Here is a 17,862-nt window from a genome sequence, read left to right as displayed (position 1 = left end):
GGCGGCCGACCGCGCCGGGACTCGCAGGGACCCAGGAGTCCGGCCGCGAGGAGGGCCGCGTGATCAAGGAAGGGAGCAAGAGCCTGTGGCCCTGGGCAGCGCTCCGGGGGGCGCCGTGAGCAGAGACCTCCCCGTCGAGGGGGGGCGATGTTCCGCTCGCCCGTAGGGACTCCGGGCAACCAGGGCATCCCGCCGCTGGGGCCAGGGCCCCCGCAGCCGGCACCCCCCGCAGCAGCTCCATGGAGACACTGTGCCCCGCATCCCGCCATGCAGTGCCGACGTCCCCGCGAGGGTCTCCCTGCTCTCCCGCGTCCCGGAAGCCGCGTCGGGGGACCCAAGAGTTCTCGCCGCTGTGCCTGCGTGCTCTCGCCTTCTGTGCCCTTGCCAAGCCCCGGGCGCCCCCTCTGGACCTGGAGCCGGGGGAGCTGGTGCCGCGGCCACCCGTGCTGCTGGGCCCTCACGCCCCCCTCTGCGCGGGAGGCTGGTCCCCGGATGGCCTGAAGCACCTCGGGGGGCCGGCCGGGCAGTGTAGCGAGCCGAGCTCCCCCGCCAGCGAAGATGCTGCCGTGGTACGGGACCGCGGTGAGGAGGAAGAGGGCGGAGGCCGTTTCCCGCACTTGGGCACTCGCTCCTGCGCACCTACGGCGCGCGGCCCTGCGCCCCGGCGCTCTCGGGAACCGCCGGCCAACACCGCCCTGGCTCCTACTAGGCCAGCCCCGGCGTCCGAGTCCCAGCTCGGCCGCGCTGCCTCCCCGGCTCAGGAGCCCGCTACCCCACTTTCCCCAACACCTGCGGGCCTTTCCATCGAATCCACGGGTCCGGAACTCGCGCCGGAGCCGCCCCTGACGGACCTAGCGGCCACAGTCGACGAAACACCCCCGAAGGCCGCTGCCGCCAACCCCTCGACGGCCGACGGAGCTCCGACAGCGCCTAGCGACCTCCGCCAGGAACATTTCGATCGTCTGATCCGCCGGTCAAAACTGTGGTGTTACGCGAAGGGCTTCGCCTTGGACACGCCGAGCTTGCGTCGGGGGCCCGAGCGGCCGCCAGGGAAAGGGCCTACCCGGGGGGCAGCCAAGAAACGCCGGCGGCCGCCGCCTCCCCCGCGACCCGCGCAGCCCCGACGCCCAGCCCCGACGCTCCCCACCACCAGCACCTTCAGCCTCTTGGATTGCTTCCCCTGCCCTGCAGCTCTGGTAGTGGGGGAGGACGGAGACTTACGGCCTGCGTCCTCACTTCGCCTTCAGGGAGACTCTAAGCCCCCCCCTGCCCACCCGTTGTGGAGGTGGCAGATGGGAGGCCCCGCTGTCCCTGAGCCCCCGGGCCTCAAGTTCTGGGGGATCAACTTGGAGGAACTCTGAGCGTGGGACCTCTTCTGCTAATGGGGCGGGGAGGTCGGGGCCACTGCCAAACGGAGGGCAAGGAGGAGACAGCCTGGGTCTCACGTTTTGCCCGCTCCCTTCTCTTAATTTTCTGGACTGTGGGCAGAGGAACGTTAAATGACAATGATTTTCTAGCACCTAAGTGATGGGCGTAAACCTCTTCCCCCATTATTTGGAGAGGAACGTGGGGTTGGAACCTGGAAAAGGCTTAACCAAGAGAGAGATAACAATTCAAACCAATCCCCCTCTTCCAGCTTGGAGCTCTGTGGGGCAGGGCCTTCACCTCTGGGAAAGCCAAGGGGGCAACTGCTTAAAGACCAAAAAAAAAAGAAAGAGAGAGAGAGAATCCTTGGGGACGGATAAACCGGTTGTTTCCATGACCGATCCTGGGGGTGAGGGGTCTGTGATGGGGGTGGGGAGGTGATTGGCAGCACCCTGGGGGTATCTTCCACCCCCACCATCCATCCATACCTTTAACCCTTTACTCCCTTCAGGTCTTCCCCAGCTTTGCTAGCGCCACTGGAGCCTAATGGGAAAGGAGGCAAGGGGAGGACTACTCCCTTTAAGTTCCCTTTCCAGAGCTTTCAAATTCAGGTGACTCCTTGTTGGGGAGATCTTCAGTCTTCTCACCTATGTTACTAGTCCAGTTTTGGAGTTGCCCCTTCAATTTTCCTTCTTTGCTTTTGGTTTATAAGGTCTGATGGGTGAAAAGACCCACCTCCTTGAGAAATCAATCCCCTTCCCCTCAGTTGACTCCTCAGGAAAACTGAAGTGAGGTGGTGGTGAACATACTGCCTGGGGAAGGAACAAGAGACTGTCCCCGCGGGAACATAATGGAAGGTGGAAGAGATCAGTACAATCAGACCAAACAAGTTGTCTTTCAAAATCCTCTGCACCGACTTATAGACAGGAATGGGGGTGAAGGTAGAGGACAGGCCTGGGTTCACACCCAAAATCAGCCCTCTTAAAGGGTAGAGAGGAAATGAGCTGCTCTAGGCAGAAGGACTTTTCTGGTATTGGCTCAAGAGTCCACTGGGGTTTTTTGAAAGGCAAAGTTTGGGTTTGGGTGGGAATGGGTGAGGTACCTTGAGCTCCTTCTCCAGGCCTCTGGCATTTCTGGAGTTGTCAGGGATCTGATGGATCTGAAGGGGGCAGGGTCAGGGGATTAAGTTTGGAGTCAGAGGTTCTGTTTTCTGGGGGGGGGGAGGGGAGAAAGAGGCCTGAACTCTGCAGCTCCCTTGGAGTCAGGGAGAGGTGAAGTCCCTATTTCCACACAGGTGAAGCCAGGGGAGGTTAACTGCAGTTCGGAGATTCTAAGTTTAGAGGTGTGAGGGGAAGCTGGGGGCTGCTGATCTGCTTAGCAATTGTGGGATCTAGTGACCCCTCTGCCCATACCAGTGAATAGTGACCCCTTCCCCTCAAAAAAAGGGGTGAGGAGGAACAATTCCCACATACGACACTGGGGAAGGGCTTGTCTCCTTTTCTGTGAAAATGCTTGTAAAAAGTTGTTTATTGTTTGCATAGAGCAGATTCTCTTGAAAAACTGTTTTGGATCACAAAAGTTTTGTTTGTTTTAAAAGCTGTCTCCTTTAATTTTTCTTTCGCTGGGGGTGAGACTTGGGGGCAGGGTGGGTGGGCGTGGGTTGGGCACTGCTCACTCATCAACATCTGGCCTTTATGATCCCTGCTGACCTCCCCTCCCCCCTCCAGCTGTGTTGTGGGGAGGAGGGAAGGAAGGTTGGCAGAGTGCCTTCCCTGCTGTGCTTGGGGAATCCATCTTATCTTGCCCCCCAGGATGGAGAAGGGGGAAGAAGGCAGATATGAGGGGTGGGAACAACAAACAGTGTTTGTGAAACGAACTCCCTTTTAAAAAAAAGTAGTGTAGTATGGGTTGGTTTGGTCCCCTTTGACCTACCTAGATCTGGGGCTGGGGATGGTTTGAGCTCTGGGAGAAGGATGAAGGAGTGCACATCATACACACCCTTCAGACTTTCCTTCTCTGAGGAGCTGGAGGTGTGTTAATTTGGTTTTCTCTTCCTCCTCCTTTGCTAGTGGAAATATTAAGCCTCAACCTGGAAAGGGTGAGGTGGTGAGTTAAACATACCTTTTGGGCAAATCTGGAATGCCCTCCTGTTGACACATTCTAGAAAGGTCTGGAAACATCCCAGTAGTTACTCATATTGTACAAAATAGGAAACTGTTAGTTTCCTAGGTCTGCTGTACAAATTATCACAAACTTGGTGACTGACAACAGCGGAAAATGATTATGAGTTCTGGAGGCCTGAAGTCCAAAATCAAGATGTTGACAGGGATGTGTTCCGTCCCAAAGCTCTAGGGGGAGAATCCCTTCCTAGCGTCTGTCTTCCAGCTTCCAGGTATTTCTTGTGGCTGAGCAGCTCCTACCTGGGGTGTTTCTTCACATAACCTCTTATGTCTCTTCAAAGGACACTTTTCACTCATTGTATTTGGGGCTCACCTGGACAATCCAGGATGATCTGATCGCATATCAAGATCTTTAACTTTATCACATTGGTAAACACCCTTTTCCCAAATAAGGCTGTATTCACAGGTCCTGGGGGTTAGGATGCTGATGCGTTGGTGGTGCTAAGGATTAATACAAGGAGCTCTGGTAGCATAGTGGTTACGAACGGGCTGCGAACCTCAGGGTCAGCAGTTCGAAACTACCAGCTGTTCCGCGGGAGAAAGATGAGGCGTTCTGCTCCCGTAAAGATTTACAGCCTCGGAAACCCTGTACAGGGTCTCTATGAGACACCACCGCACATAACAACAACAAAGGATTAATACACTGGACTGCAAGGTTGGTTTGAATGCAGGGTCAGTGGTTCAAGCTTACTAACCCCTCTTCAGAAACCCTATGCAGGGTTGCTATGAGTAGGAACCAACTCAATGGCACTTAACAACATTCAACCTAGTTGGAATCCTGGTGTGGTGCTGTAGGATAAACACTGGACTGCTAACCACAAGGTTGGTGGTTCAAACCCAGCAGCTGCTCCTTGGAAACCCTAACAAGAGTTGCTATGAGTCGGAACCCAGTTGACAGCACTTAACAACATTCAACTTAATACAGCAACTTGGTTGTTAACTTGCCTTGGAGGTACTTTCAACTCATAGTGATCCTGTATAGGGTTTCCAAGGAACGGCTGGTGAGTTTGAACCACCAACCTCGTGGTTAACAGGCCAGTGCCTATCCTACAGCGCCATACCAGGACTAAAGCAACTAAATACCATAAAAAAGAAACCTACACCTTTTGGGAGAAGAAAACCTGGGATGTGCAGGATTGTCATGTGGTGCAGCCCTTCTCAAATTGGGGCCATCAATTTCCTGAACTGGATGGAGAGGCCTGGGGAAGGTGGAAACATGGTGCTTTCTCAGGCAGGCTGAACTTCAAGAGGCTGGACTCCCCCTGCCCCACCAACTGCTCCTTCCCTCTCTTCTTTGGCATTCCCCAGGTAGGCCTCTTTTGGTGTACCCAGTACCTGCTCCCAGATTTTGGGTACATTCTCTATGTCCTCATGGCTCTGTCCCTGGTCACTATGTAGTTGTCAGGAATGCAGAGGTAACAGGATCTAAGTTTCTGTCTGGGTCTGGATTCTCTTGCTGGGCTATCCCTGTCCCTTGAGTATCATCAGCAGGTTTCCCCTCTGTGGTCCCCAATATCTGCCCTCTTTATCAGGGCTGTGAAGGATCCAGAGATCAAGCGCCTCATATTTTGCTTCCCAGGCATCTCTCTTTCCTCACCCTTAGATTCAGCCTGCTCACCATTACCATCCTCCTCCTGAGAATCTTAGCCATCCCCATACCTACTGCATTTGGCCCCTTAAATCTTTGCGGCCTGACTTCTGCTTTTTTCAGGTTCACCCATGACAACCCTTAACCATAAATCCAACAGTCATCTCTGCACTGATCCCTGGACCTCTCCATGGATGCTCAGGATCTTCTTGTGTGTTTTGTTACTTCTCCCCACGTCCTCAGGAAACTTTCAAAAGAGGGACCATCCCCCACCCCAATGGCTTCCATTGTCGTTGCTCCCACATCTTCCCTTATCTATTTCTCCCAAGTCTTTGACTTGTACCTGCTTAGGTAAGTGAATTGGAAATGACTGTCCCTGGTTCATCCCTCTCCAACCCCTTTCAAGAGCTTTGAGTATTGGAGAGCTGTTGGCAACTCCTACTCTCCTCACTGGAGATGGGGCTCACTGATTTCACCTCCTGCTCACATTCAGCCCTCTGGTCAAGTTCCCATTCTAGTTACAGCTCTGCCTTTCTTCTAATTGTTGTTGTTAAGTACTGTCCAGTCGATTCTGACCCATAGCAACCCTGTATAGGGCTTCCAAGAAGCAGCTGGTGAGCTTGAACCACCAACCTTGCACTTCAAATGACTGCAGTCTGAAGCATTAGCCCACAGCGCCACACCAGGGCTCCTTACCGCTCTAAAACTCAGCACTTTAAATTCTCATCTGGGTCCTCCTGTTTGATCCATAGCTATTTTCAAACCTTTCCCTCCCTTAGTACTTTTTGCATTCACATCTCCTCTCCATCATGGTTCAGGCTCCCACCACCTCTAGTTTGGACCAATGCAGTAGTCACCTAACTAGTTTCTGAATCTCAGGTTTTTCTCTGATCTCCTCAGATGGGGTAGACTTCTTGTTCAATGGGCTCTTGGTTTTTATAAATGCAACCTTCTTGGCCTGTTATTTGGGGCCCTAGAGGGTCCTGGTGTGGTGATGTAGGATCAGCATGGGACTGTTAACCACAAGGTTGGTCGCTCAAACCTACCGGCCGCTCCTCAGAAACCCTATACAGGGTTGCTATGAGTCAGAACTGAATAAATGGCACCTAGCAGTAACAGCTGAAGGAGCTCTGGTAGCGTAGTGGTTACGAATCGGGCTGCGAACCTTAAGGTCAGCGGTTCGAAACTACCAGCTGCTCCGCGGGAGAAAGATGAGGCTTTCTACTCCCGTAAAGATTTACACCCTCGGAAACCCTGTACAGGGTCGCTATGGGTCGGATCCGACTCGACGGCACTTAACAACAACAACAACAAGCAGTAACAGCCGAGGACAGTGGTAGATCAGTGATAGAATTCTCACCTTCCTATGAAGGTAGGTAAGGAGCTCTGGTGGTGCAGTGGCTGCTAACCACAAGGTCAGTAGTTCAAATTCATCAGCTGCTCCGCAGGAGAAAGATGAGGCTTTCTGTTCCAGTAAAGATTTGCAGCTTCGGAAACCCTATACAGGGTTACTATGAGTTGGAATTGACTCGACAGCACACAACCACGAACCACCACTATGGTAGGGGTGTGGTGGGGGACTCTCCCTTAAATGACCCTTAAGTATAACCACAGTTTGTCTGTCAGTCGAGGTGTATTTATAGCTCTGATGAACAGGTTTTGGTGGAGTTTCTAGACTAAGACAATAGGAAGAAAGGACTGGCAATCTATTTCCAAATATCAGCCAATAGAAACCAGTGCATGGAGTTGCCATGAGTTGGGGCTGAACTTACAACATCTAACAACAACATGATTCAGTCCTGACCCTCCTGCCTTTCCTATCCCTACTACTTTATGCACTCTGGGGTCTACAGGAAGGCCCTTCTTTCTCTACCATCATTTCCCAAAGCTCATTTGCAATGCCACCATGTCTTCCTTTAAGTCTTTTGTGATTCTTCTGGTTGGATGGGATACCGTGAGACCCTTAAAACCTCTACCCTTTTATTTCTGGGGGTAGAAGGGCGGTGGAAGGATTATGAACTTTGGAGAGGAAGACTCCTGACTCCCCTTTATGGAGAAACTGAAAAGCTAAACCAGGCTGCCCTTTCTATCCTAAGCTTTCTTTTCATTGTCTTGGCCTAATTCAAACCTCGACTTTTATTACTGAAGGATTCTCTGGGCAAATTATTGAATGATGCAGAAAGCATCAAAAGAAGATGGAAAGACTACACAGAGTCACTGTACCAAAAGGAAATGGTTGACGTTCAGCCATTTCAAGGGGAAGCATATGATCAAGAGCCAATGATACTGAAGGAAGAAGTCCAAGGTGCATTGAAGGAATTGGTGAAGAACAAGGCACCAGGAATTGGTGGAATAAAAATTGAAATCTTTCAAGAAAGTGAGGTGGCACTGGAGGCACTCACTCATCTCTGCCAAGAAATTTGGAAGACAACCATCTGGCTAACTGATTGGAAGAAATCTGTATTTGTGCCCAATCCAAAGAGAGGTGACCCAATGGAATGTGGAAATCATTAGACAATATCTTTGATATCCTACGTGAGTAAAGTTTTACTAAAGGTAATACAGAAAAGGCTGCAAGCATACACTGACAAAGAACTTCCAGAGGTTCATGCTGGATTCAGAAGGGGACGTGTAATTGAGGGATATCATTACTGATGTCTGATGGATCTTGGCTGAAAGCAGAGAACACCAGAAAGATGTTTACCTGTGCTTTATTGACTACACAAAGGCTTTCGATTGTGTGGATCATGACAAGCTATGGACAACATTGCAAAGTATGAGTACTCCGGAACACTTAATTGTGCTTATGAGGAATCTGTACATGGATCAAGAGGCAGTTGTTCAAATAGAACATGGGAACACTGAATGGTTTAAAATTAAGAGAGGTGTGTGACAGCGTTGTATTCTTTCACCATACTTGTTCAACCTATATGCTGAGAAAATAATCTGAGAAGCTGGGTTATATGAAGAAAAAACATGGCATCAGGATTGGAGGAAGACTCATTAACAACCTGCGATATGCAGATGATACAACCTTACTTGCTGATGAAGATCAAAGAGCACAGCCTTTGGTATGGATTACATCTCAATGTAAAGAAAACAAAAATCCTCACCACTGGACCATTTTTATCAATGGAGAAAAGATTGAAGTTGTCAAGGATTTCATTCTTCTTGAATCAAATGTCAACACTCAGGGAAGCAGCAGTCAAGAAATCAAATGACATATTGCGTTAGGCAAATCTGCTGCACAAGACCTCTTTTAAAGTGTTGAAGAGCAAAGATGTCAACTTGAGGACTAAGGTGTGCCTGACCCAAGCCATGGTATTTTCAGTAATCTCATATGCATGCAAAAGCTGGACAGTGAATAAGGAAGACTGTAGAAGAATTGATGCTTTTGAGTTATGGTGTTGGAGAATATTAAAGTGCTGTGGGCTGCCAAAAGACCAACAGTTCTGTGTTGGAAGAAGTGTAGCTGGAATGTTCCTTGGAGATCAGGATGGCCAAACTTCGTCTCTCATACTTTGGACATATTGTCAGGAGGGACCAGTTGCTGGAGAAGGATATCGTATTTGGTAAGGTCAGAGAAAAAGAGGAAGACCCCCCTGCGAGATGGATTGGCAATATGGCAGCATCAATGGGGTCAAGTGTGGCAACAATTATGAGGTTGGCCCAGGATCGGGCAGTGTTTTGTTCTGTTGTGCATAGGATTGCTACGAGTCAGTACCAACTCAATGGCACCTAACAACAACAACAACAACAACAAAGGATCGTCGACATGGAACAGGCACTTTAAAATCACTCCTGCAGTTGTAAAGCCTTCCTGAGAAGGTATGTATGTCCCCCTAGTTTCTTTAAGATAAACAGTTATGGCTTTGATAGAGTTAAAATTATTTCTGATTTTTTTTTTTTATCCCTCTGGTAGAATAGTGGTTATGAATCGGGCTGCTAACTTCACAGTCAGTAGTTCGAAACTACCAGCTGTACCGCGGAAGAAAGATGAGGCTCTCTGCTCCTGTAAGGATTTACAGCCTCGGAAACCCTGTACAGGGTCGCTATGAGTCGGAACCGACTCCACGGCACATAACAACAGTCATCTGAGTCCTGGTATGGGGCTGTAGGGTAAAGGTACTGCACTGCAAGGTTGCTTTGAACCACAAGGTCAGAAGTCCAAACTTACCAGCTGCTCCTTGGAAACCCAATATAGAGTCTTTATGAGTCGCAATGGACTTGACAACACTTAACAACAGTCAGATAACGGAGCCCTGGTAGCATAGTAGGTTACATGTGGGGCTGTTAACTGTAAGGTCAGCAGTTCAAATTCACCAGCCCATTCTACAGGGGAAAGATGAGGCTTTCTGTTCCCGTTAAGATTTACAGCCTCAGAAACCCTATATAGGATTGCTATGAGTTGGAACAGACTCAACAGCACATAACTACAACAGCTATATTGCATGTATCACTTCATTTTTTCAGTTCCTGTGTAAATGTCCATCACACACGGGCACTGATGAAGGCATGCTCAATGCAGGGTATACATATTGTTGTTGTGTGTGCTGTTGTTGTTACGTGCTGTGGAGTTGGTTTTGACTCACAGCGACCCTATGCACAACAGAATGAAATACTGTCCAGTTCTGTGCCATCCTCACAATTGGTGTTGTGTTTGAGGCCACTGTTGCTCCCACTGTGCCATTCCATCTCACTGGGGATTCCCTCTTTTTTCACAGACCCTCCACTTTACCAAGCATAATGTCCTCCAAGACTGGTCCCTCCTAACAACATGTTCAAAGGATAAGAGATGAAGTTTTGCCGTCCTCCTGCCTTTTAAGGAACATTCTGACTGTACTTCTTCCAAGACAGATTGCTTTGTTCTGCTGACAGTCCAGGGTACTTTCATGGTGTTCTTCGCCAACACCATATTTCTAAAGCATTGATTCTTCTATGGTCTTCCTTATTCATTGTCCAACTTAGGATGTTAAGTGCCATGGGTTCAAACTCATAGCCACTTGGTATAGGGTTTCTGAGGAGCGGTTGGTAAGTTTGAATCACCGACTTTGCGCTTCAAACCGACCTTATGGTTCAGTGCTTATCCTACAGCGCGACACGAGGACTCCACATGCATATGAGGCGATTGAAAATACCTTGCCTTGAGTCAGGTGCTCCTAAAGGTTTATATAAACGACTGCACAGCAGTTTGACGGGTGGGAGCTGACCAGGCTGCAGTTCCAGAACTGTCCACTAGATGCTGCTGTCTGCTAGCACTACAAGGAAGGGACGTTGGAGAAGGGTGGGTAGGGAAAGGATTACTTCTCCAAAGGGGCACAGTGCCTCCCAGTGATGAGTCATGTGCTAGGAAGTGGGAAAGAGTGATGAGTAGACATAGTCCGAGCACACAAGGAACTTCAGGCAGGTGTCAGGTACCTTGCATATATTATTTTGCTTTCATAATGTATAGGCAAAGCCCCAGTGTGGTGCTGTAGGATAAGCACTTGACCTCACGGTTGGTTTGAACCGCAATGTTGGCGGTTCAAATTTACCAGCCGCCTCGGGAAACCCTATACAGGGTCGCTAAGAGTTGGAACCAAATCGACGGTACTTAACAACAACAACAATGGATAGGTACTGCCATCTTTATTTAATAAACGAAGAGATGGCGGCTCAGAGAGGTTAACCAACGTGCCTGAGGAGATACAGCCAGTGGAAGAGCAGTTAAACTCTGATCTGTCTGACTGGGTTTTCCTCATGTTGTTGTTGTTAAGTGGTGTCGAGTCGCTTCCAACTCAGCAACCCTGAATAGGGTTTCCAACGAGCAACAGTGAGTTTGAACCACCGATCTTGTGGTTCAAATAGAACTTGAGGCCCAGTGCTTTATCCCACAGGGCCACACCAAGACTCCGATTTTCCTGGTGGTGGTCGTCATAGCAGACACTTACATGGCACTTACTCAGAGACGTGCATTGTTCTATGAACTTTCTACTTGGTCTCCCATTTAATTATCAGAACAACACAAAGAGGTAGGTCCTATTGTTGTTGCTATTAAGTGCCATTGAGTCCGTTCCAATTTACATCGTTGTTAAGTGCCATCAAGTCAGTTCAAACTCACAGTACCCCTGTATAGGGTTTCTGAGGAGCAGCTGGCGAGTTTGAACCACCAACCTTGCAGTTCAAACCGACCTTGTGGTCCAGTGCTTTATCCCACGGCACCATACCAGGACTCTGTTCCAATTTATAACAATCCTATAAAGGGTTACCAAAGAGCAACTGGTGGGTTTGAACTGCCAACCTTGTGGTTTGCAGTCTAGTGTGAGCCTACAGCGCCACACCAGGACTCCAGTAGGTACTATTATCCCTATTGTTTGGATGAAGAAAACGAGGTAGAGAAAGGTTAAGATTACGTAGCGACAGGAATGATCCCTTAGATTTTGTGCTCTTAATGACCACATTGCTGTCATGTCTCACCATCTCAGCAGGAGCAAGTGGACTCCCAACAATATGTGAAGCAACAGACCCCGAAGCCGAGCCTGCCTGTGAGGAGCCTAGAGTGGCCTAGGAAAAGCAGGACATACAGTTGTCTCTAGAGCGCGGTCCTCTGGGTCACCGGCTGAGTGGTTTACCCTCTCTGGACCTTAGCACTGTTGTTGTTGTTAAGTGCCATTGAGTCAGTTCTGACTCATAGCGACCCTATATAGGGTTTCCAAGGAGCAGCTGGTGGACTTGAACCATTTACCTTGTGGTTTAGCAGTACAGTGCTTATCCTACAGCTCCACACCAGGACCTTAGCATTGTTGTTGTTGTTAAGTGCCGTCGAGTCGATTCTGACCCATAGCACCCCTGTATAGGGTTTCCAAGGAGCGACTGGTGAGCTTGAACCACTGACCTTGTGAGTCAAATGACTTTGCAGTCTGGCGCATTAAGCCAAGACCCCAGGACCTTAGCATAGCCACATAAAATCAGGGGACCCTGTAGTAGTAAGTGACTCTCAGACATAGGTGGTTTGTTATTCAGGACGACTTTATTACAACACTTAAAACAATTGAGGTGGTAGTAGTTGTTGCTGTTAATGGCCACTAAGTTGGCCACCAATTCATGGAGACTTAGTGCACAATGGAACAAAACACTGGCCAGCCCACCAGCCTTGCCATGATTGGTTGCCTACTCTAAAATGCACGAATAGTACAACTTGATGAACTTTTAGACATGCACACAACTGTGTTACCACCACCCAATCTCCTGAGGCTTCCCTGGACCTTCCTAGTCTACCCTCCTACTCCAAGATAACCACCCTGCTGGCCTCTAGCATCAGAGTCATCTGCCCATTTTAGACCTCCTCAAAATGTATATTGCCTCCCCCATCACCCAAGTTAACATGAATCTGCACTGTAGTCCGTGAAGAATTTTCCCTTCCCTCCCGCTCCTGGTAATCATCAGAGAATGTTTCTTTTGTCAAGAACACTTTTTCTTAACATTTTACAACATTGGTCTCATATTTGTCCTATTGTGATTGACTAATTTCACTCAGCCACGTTGTGAGGTGTTTCACAGATTTGTTATTCTTCAAAGTTGTGTAGTATTCCATTGTCTATATGTAGCCAAGTTTGTTTATCCATTCTTCTGTTGATGGGCATTTAGTCTGTCTCTGTCTTTTTTGTTATTTTGAATAGTACTGCAATGACCAGGCTTGTATGTATGTTTCTGATGGTGTCAGGGCTATTGTTTCTGGAGGATATGTACCAACCTGAGGGATTGCTGGGTCATATAGTATTTCTAGTTCTAACTTTCTGAGAAAATAACATACGTTTTCCACAGTGTTTGCACCATTTTACAGTCCCACCAGCAGTAGGAGAGTCCCAGTTGGTATCTCCACACCTTCACCAGCAATTGTTTTTGTTGTGTTTTTTTTTTAATTTTGTTATTAATACTCACGTAAGATGATATCTCATTGTTGTTTTGATTTGTGTCTTTCTAATGGCTAATGATTGGGAGCATTTCTTCATGCTTGTTGGTCAACTGAAAGTCTTCTTTGAAGAGTCTGTTCGTGTCCTCTGCCCTTTTTAAAACTGGATTATTTGTTTTCTTACTGTGGTGTTGAAGTGCTCTGTACATTTTAAAGAGTAGACCTTTGTCTGATAGGTTATTGCCAAATATTTTCCCCCTAGTGTGTGGATTCTCTTTTTACTCTTTTGGTGAAATCCTTTGATGCGCATAAATGTCTAATTTTTAGGAGGTTCCCAGTCATCTATTTTGTCTTCTATTGGTGTGTTTTCAATTATGGTTGACAGTGTATTTATGGGTCATGCATCAGCCTGTAAGTTTGTCCCTATTTTTTCACTGATGATCTTCATAGTTAGCCTTCATAAAATAGAAGGCCCTCTTTGGGCCTAGGAATCCCTGAGTGGTGGTTGTTCTTGTTAAGTGCCATCGAGTCGATTCCGACCCATAGCTACTCTGTATAGGGTTTCCAAGGAGCGGCTGGTGAGTTTGAACCACTGACCTTGCGGTTCAAAAGACTTTGCAGTCTGATGCATTAGTCCACCAGGACTCCCTGAGTGGTGGTGGTGGTTATGTGCCGTCGACTCTGTGCAGGGTTTCCGAGGCTGTAAATCTTTACGGGAGCAGAACGCAGAATGCCTCATCTTTCTCCCGTGGAACAGCTGGTAGTTTCGAACTGCTGACCTTAAGGTTTGCAGATCGACTCGTAACCACTGTGCTTACAGATGGTTAAATACTCAGCTCCTAAGGTACAGATGGTTAGCTACTCAGCTCCTAACCCAAAGGTTGGGAGTCCTGGTGTGGCACTGTGGGTTAATGCTCCAGACTGCAACGCTGTTTGAACTGCAAGGTTGGCGGTTCAAGTTCCCCAGCCGCTCCTCGGAAACACTATCCAGGGTCGCTATGGGTTGGAACCAACTCAATGGCACTTAACAACAACAACCTAAAGGTTAGCAGTTGAAAACCACTTAGAGGCCACCACAGAAGAAAATCCTGGTGATTTGCTTCTGAAAGGTCATAGCCAGTGACAACCCTATGGAGAGCAATTCTACCCTGAAACGTGGGGATCTGGCTTCCTTTGCTCTGCACCATGCTGCTGGGATTCATCAGGCTACTGTGTATTGCAGTTGTTGTTGTTAAGTGCCGTCGAGTCGGTTTCGACCCATAGCGACCCTGTACAGGGTTTCCGAGGGTGTAAATCTTTACGGGAGTAGAAAGCCTCATCTTTCTCCCGCGGAGCGGCTGGTAGTTTCGAACCACTGACCTTAAGGTTCGCAGCCCGATTCGTAACCACTACGCTACCAGAGCTTCATTCTTTTCATTGCAGGATAATATTTCTCTACATGAATATTCCATAATTTATATATTTTCCTGTTGGTAAATGTTTGGGTGGCTTCCAGATTTTAGCATTATGGATAAAGCTGTGCAGCACCGTTTTAAAGGAATTGGGATGGGTAGGGATGGGAAGTGAACGGAACTTATATTTCTTCAAATAGTAACAATTTTGAGCAAGGGGCTAAGGGTTGAAGATAAAAAATGACCAAAATCTCTTATTTCTCTCTCAAGAGCTCACAGCCTAGTGTTGTTCTTGTTGTTGTTAAGTGCCATAGTGACCCTCCCTGTATAGGGTTTTCAAGGAGCAGCTGGTGAGCTTGAACCGCTGGTCTTGCGGATCAAACTGACTTTGCAGTCCAGAACATTAACCCATAGCGCCACACCAGGCCTCCCAGGTATAGTAGGAGAGAAACAATTGAAAACCAATCCTGATGCAGGAGTGTGATGGTCCACGAGGTTGAAGGAGCAATGCAGCAGGTGGGAGAAGCAGGGGGCTTTCAGGGAGGGCTACCTAGAGGAAGAGATGTTGGAATTGAGTCTTGAAGGATCAGTAGGAATTCATGAAGTGAAGAAAGCCCCCAAGGTGTTAGGACAAAGCCCAAAGCTGGTAGAGTATGTGCAAAGGCACTAAGGCTTTTGTGACTGAGACTCAGAAGCAGAATATAGTGACTTGTTGCAGGGTGCATGCGACAAGAGATGAGCAGACAGAGGCCTACTCACAAAGATCACAAAAGCTCTGGTATATCAGGCCAAAATATTTATTCTGAAGATAATGGGGACCCCTGAGGAGCAGCCCAGTCAGACTTGCAGATATCATTGTGGTGACCACAAACTGGGACTTAGAACCAGTTCTTCCTGGCTCAGTCGTAGCCAGTGAAGTGAAACTGGAACAGATTTGACTTTGTAAAATGTGGGTGAACTGGAATGATAAGCAGAACAGGAAAAATTATGGGCTGATGCCCTACTAGAAACTCAATCTCCCTCTTGGAAAACAAGTGTAGTGTACACATTGCTGGCAACCAAATCTCTTGACACAGTGGGAAACAACGTTGCTTGGCTCAAGGATGGGGGCCAACACCACTGCTTTGAATGTGTGCCGTTCTTCACAGTTACTGGCAATAATCCAGTCTCCCCCATTAGATTCCTGAAATGACTCACTACGCCTCTTAGGGGTCTCTTATCCCAGGGCTCTAATTGTCATTTTTCCCTTTCTGGACTTCATATACATTTAAAAAATTCTGGTCTGTTCTGATTGTCAGTCATACGTGCCTAAATTGGTTCAAACTGGTTCAAAGCACTACCACAAACTTTCAGTTAGGCTTGGTCCAGCAAACAATAACTGAGCCCCTCCTATGCATCAGACATTGTGCCAGGCAGTGGAGAGACAATGATGAGCAAAACAAGGCGGTGGCCCTCTTGAGCTTGCATCAGTAATCATGCAGCTGTGACAAATGCTACCAAGAAGAGGAACACAGGGACTGAGTGCTGACTTCTGGCTTCTCTGGGGATGTGATGTTAGGGATAAACTTGGAGTGACAAGGAGAGGGGAGCTCGGGGCTGTTTCAGGCATGGCTAACAGCCCTGAGGCTTGAGGTAGCAAAGTGCATCAAACAACCAAGAGACACCTATGTGGTCTGAATTGAATGGGAGGGGTCGTGGTGGCAAGAGGCTGGAGCAGGAGCCAGGCCAGATCTCGCAGGGCCTTGCCAGCTGAGGTCAGATTTTTTACTTGTTCTGAAAGCTCTGGGTAGCAAAAGAAGGATTTTAAGCAGGCCTGTGACAATCAGATGTGTGTTTGGACAGGATCACTGTGGCATCAGTGGAGATAATGGGGACAAAGGCTGATGTGGGGAGGTTGGCTAAGAGGCAAGAGATGATCGTGACTTGTGCCAGGAGGATGGGAACTGGGCTGGGGATGCAGATGTGGATGGTGTATGGGTGTGGGGGGGGAGGGGAGGGGACCCAGAGGTCAGTGGAAAGGGAAGGGAAATGAGACTCAGAGCTCAACAGGGAAAGGAGAAGAAACCTATTACCCTGAGAAAAAGTGTGGATGAACATGGAAAGAGGTAAGTCAGCAGCTGTGAGAGTAGGGAGGAAGGGATACCTCCTAAAGAGCTCCCATTTTCTTTGAGACGTAGGAGACCAGGTTGAAGACTGGAGTCAGGGAGGAGAGGAAATGGAATGGAAGACTGAGAGGTGTTTGGAGAAAACATGAAATAGTTGTTGTGTAAGTTGAGACAAGGAATCTACTGACAATTCAGACACAATTGGAAACCAAGAATTGGTGGAGTCACTAAACTTCCTGAGTATGGAGCTTTTTCCAGCTGGGCTCAGTCATGGGGATCCAGGGGTTAGAGGACAGACAGATGGGGCGCCCAGTCTTGGGGATTTTCTCACTAGAGGTAGAGGAGTTCAAGGACTTCAAAGGTGAGGTGATAAAGGGATGGCCCAGAGGTCTTGGTTGGACAGGGAAGGATGATGGGGTCAGAGGTCGGAGACTGGTGGGTGGGGACATGAATTCAGAAAGAACTTGAGATGTCAAGGGCTTGGAGGTATTGGGGCCTGCAAGGATGGGAGGTTGGTCAATGAGGGGGCTGCCCAACTTTCTGATATAAAAAAATTTTTTTTGTTTAAGGTGAGAGTCTACACAACAAATTAGGTTCCCATTTAGCAATTTGGACACATCTTATTCCACCACTTGTCTGTCAGTTTGTTGTACTGTGGTGGTTTGCTCATCACCACCACCACCAATGACTTCTTCATTGCAAATACTTTTTTAAAATGAAATAAAAGATGACTATATACACATGGACCTCACCAGATGAAATACACAGAAATCAAATTGACTACATCTGTGGAAAGAGACTGTGGTAAAGCTCCATATCATCAACCAAAACAAGGCCAGGGGCAGACTGTGGAACAGACTTTCAATCACTCATACTCAAGTTCAGGCTGAAGTGGAAGAAAATGAAAACAAGTCCACGAGAGCCAAAATATGACCCTGAACATATCCCGCCTGAATTTAGAGATCATCTGATGAACAGATTTGATGCATTAAATACTAAAGATCAAAGACCAGAAGAATTGTGGAATGACATTAAGAACATCATATAAGAAGAAAGCAAAAGGTCATTAAGAAGATAGAAAGAAAAGACCAAAATGAATATCAGAAGAGACTCAAACTTGCTCTCTAGCGAAGAGATGCTAAAGCAAATGGAAGAAATGAGGCGGTAAAAGAGCTAAATAGGAATTTTCAAAGAGCAGCTTGAGAAGACAAAGTCAAATATCATAACAAAATGTGTAAAAACCTGGAGTTAGAAAACCGAAAGGCAAGAACACACTCAGCATTTCTCAGGCTGAGGGAACTGAAGAAAAATTCAAGCCTTGACTTGAATTAAATATTGAAGG

General features: G+C 47.9%; 1 protein-coding gene across 1 annotated transcript; it reads left to right on the top strand.

Moving 5' to 3' along the window:
- Positions 1-239: 239 nt before the first annotated feature.
- LOC102825669 (chromosome unknown open reading frame, human C17orf96) lies at positions 240-1,361 on the top strand. The gene has a single exon (XM_006833662.1). It carries the CDS (start codon positions 240-242, stop codon positions 1,359-1,361), a length of 1,122 nt encoding a protein of 373 aa, XP_006833725.1.
- The last annotated feature ends 16,501 nt before the right edge of the window (positions 1,362-17,862 follow it).

Source organism: Chrysochloris asiatica, unplaced genomic scaffold (genome assembly GCF_000296735.1).
Source record: "Chrysochloris asiatica unplaced genomic scaffold, ChrAsi1.0 scaffold00007, whole genome shotgun sequence".
NCBI classification, from domain to species: domain Eukaryota; kingdom Metazoa; phylum Chordata; class Mammalia; order Afrosoricida; family Chrysochloridae; genus Chrysochloris; species Chrysochloris asiatica.
The sequence above is the reverse complement of the archived record's forward strand: the minus strand, read 5'-3'. Positions and strand labels throughout refer to the sequence as shown.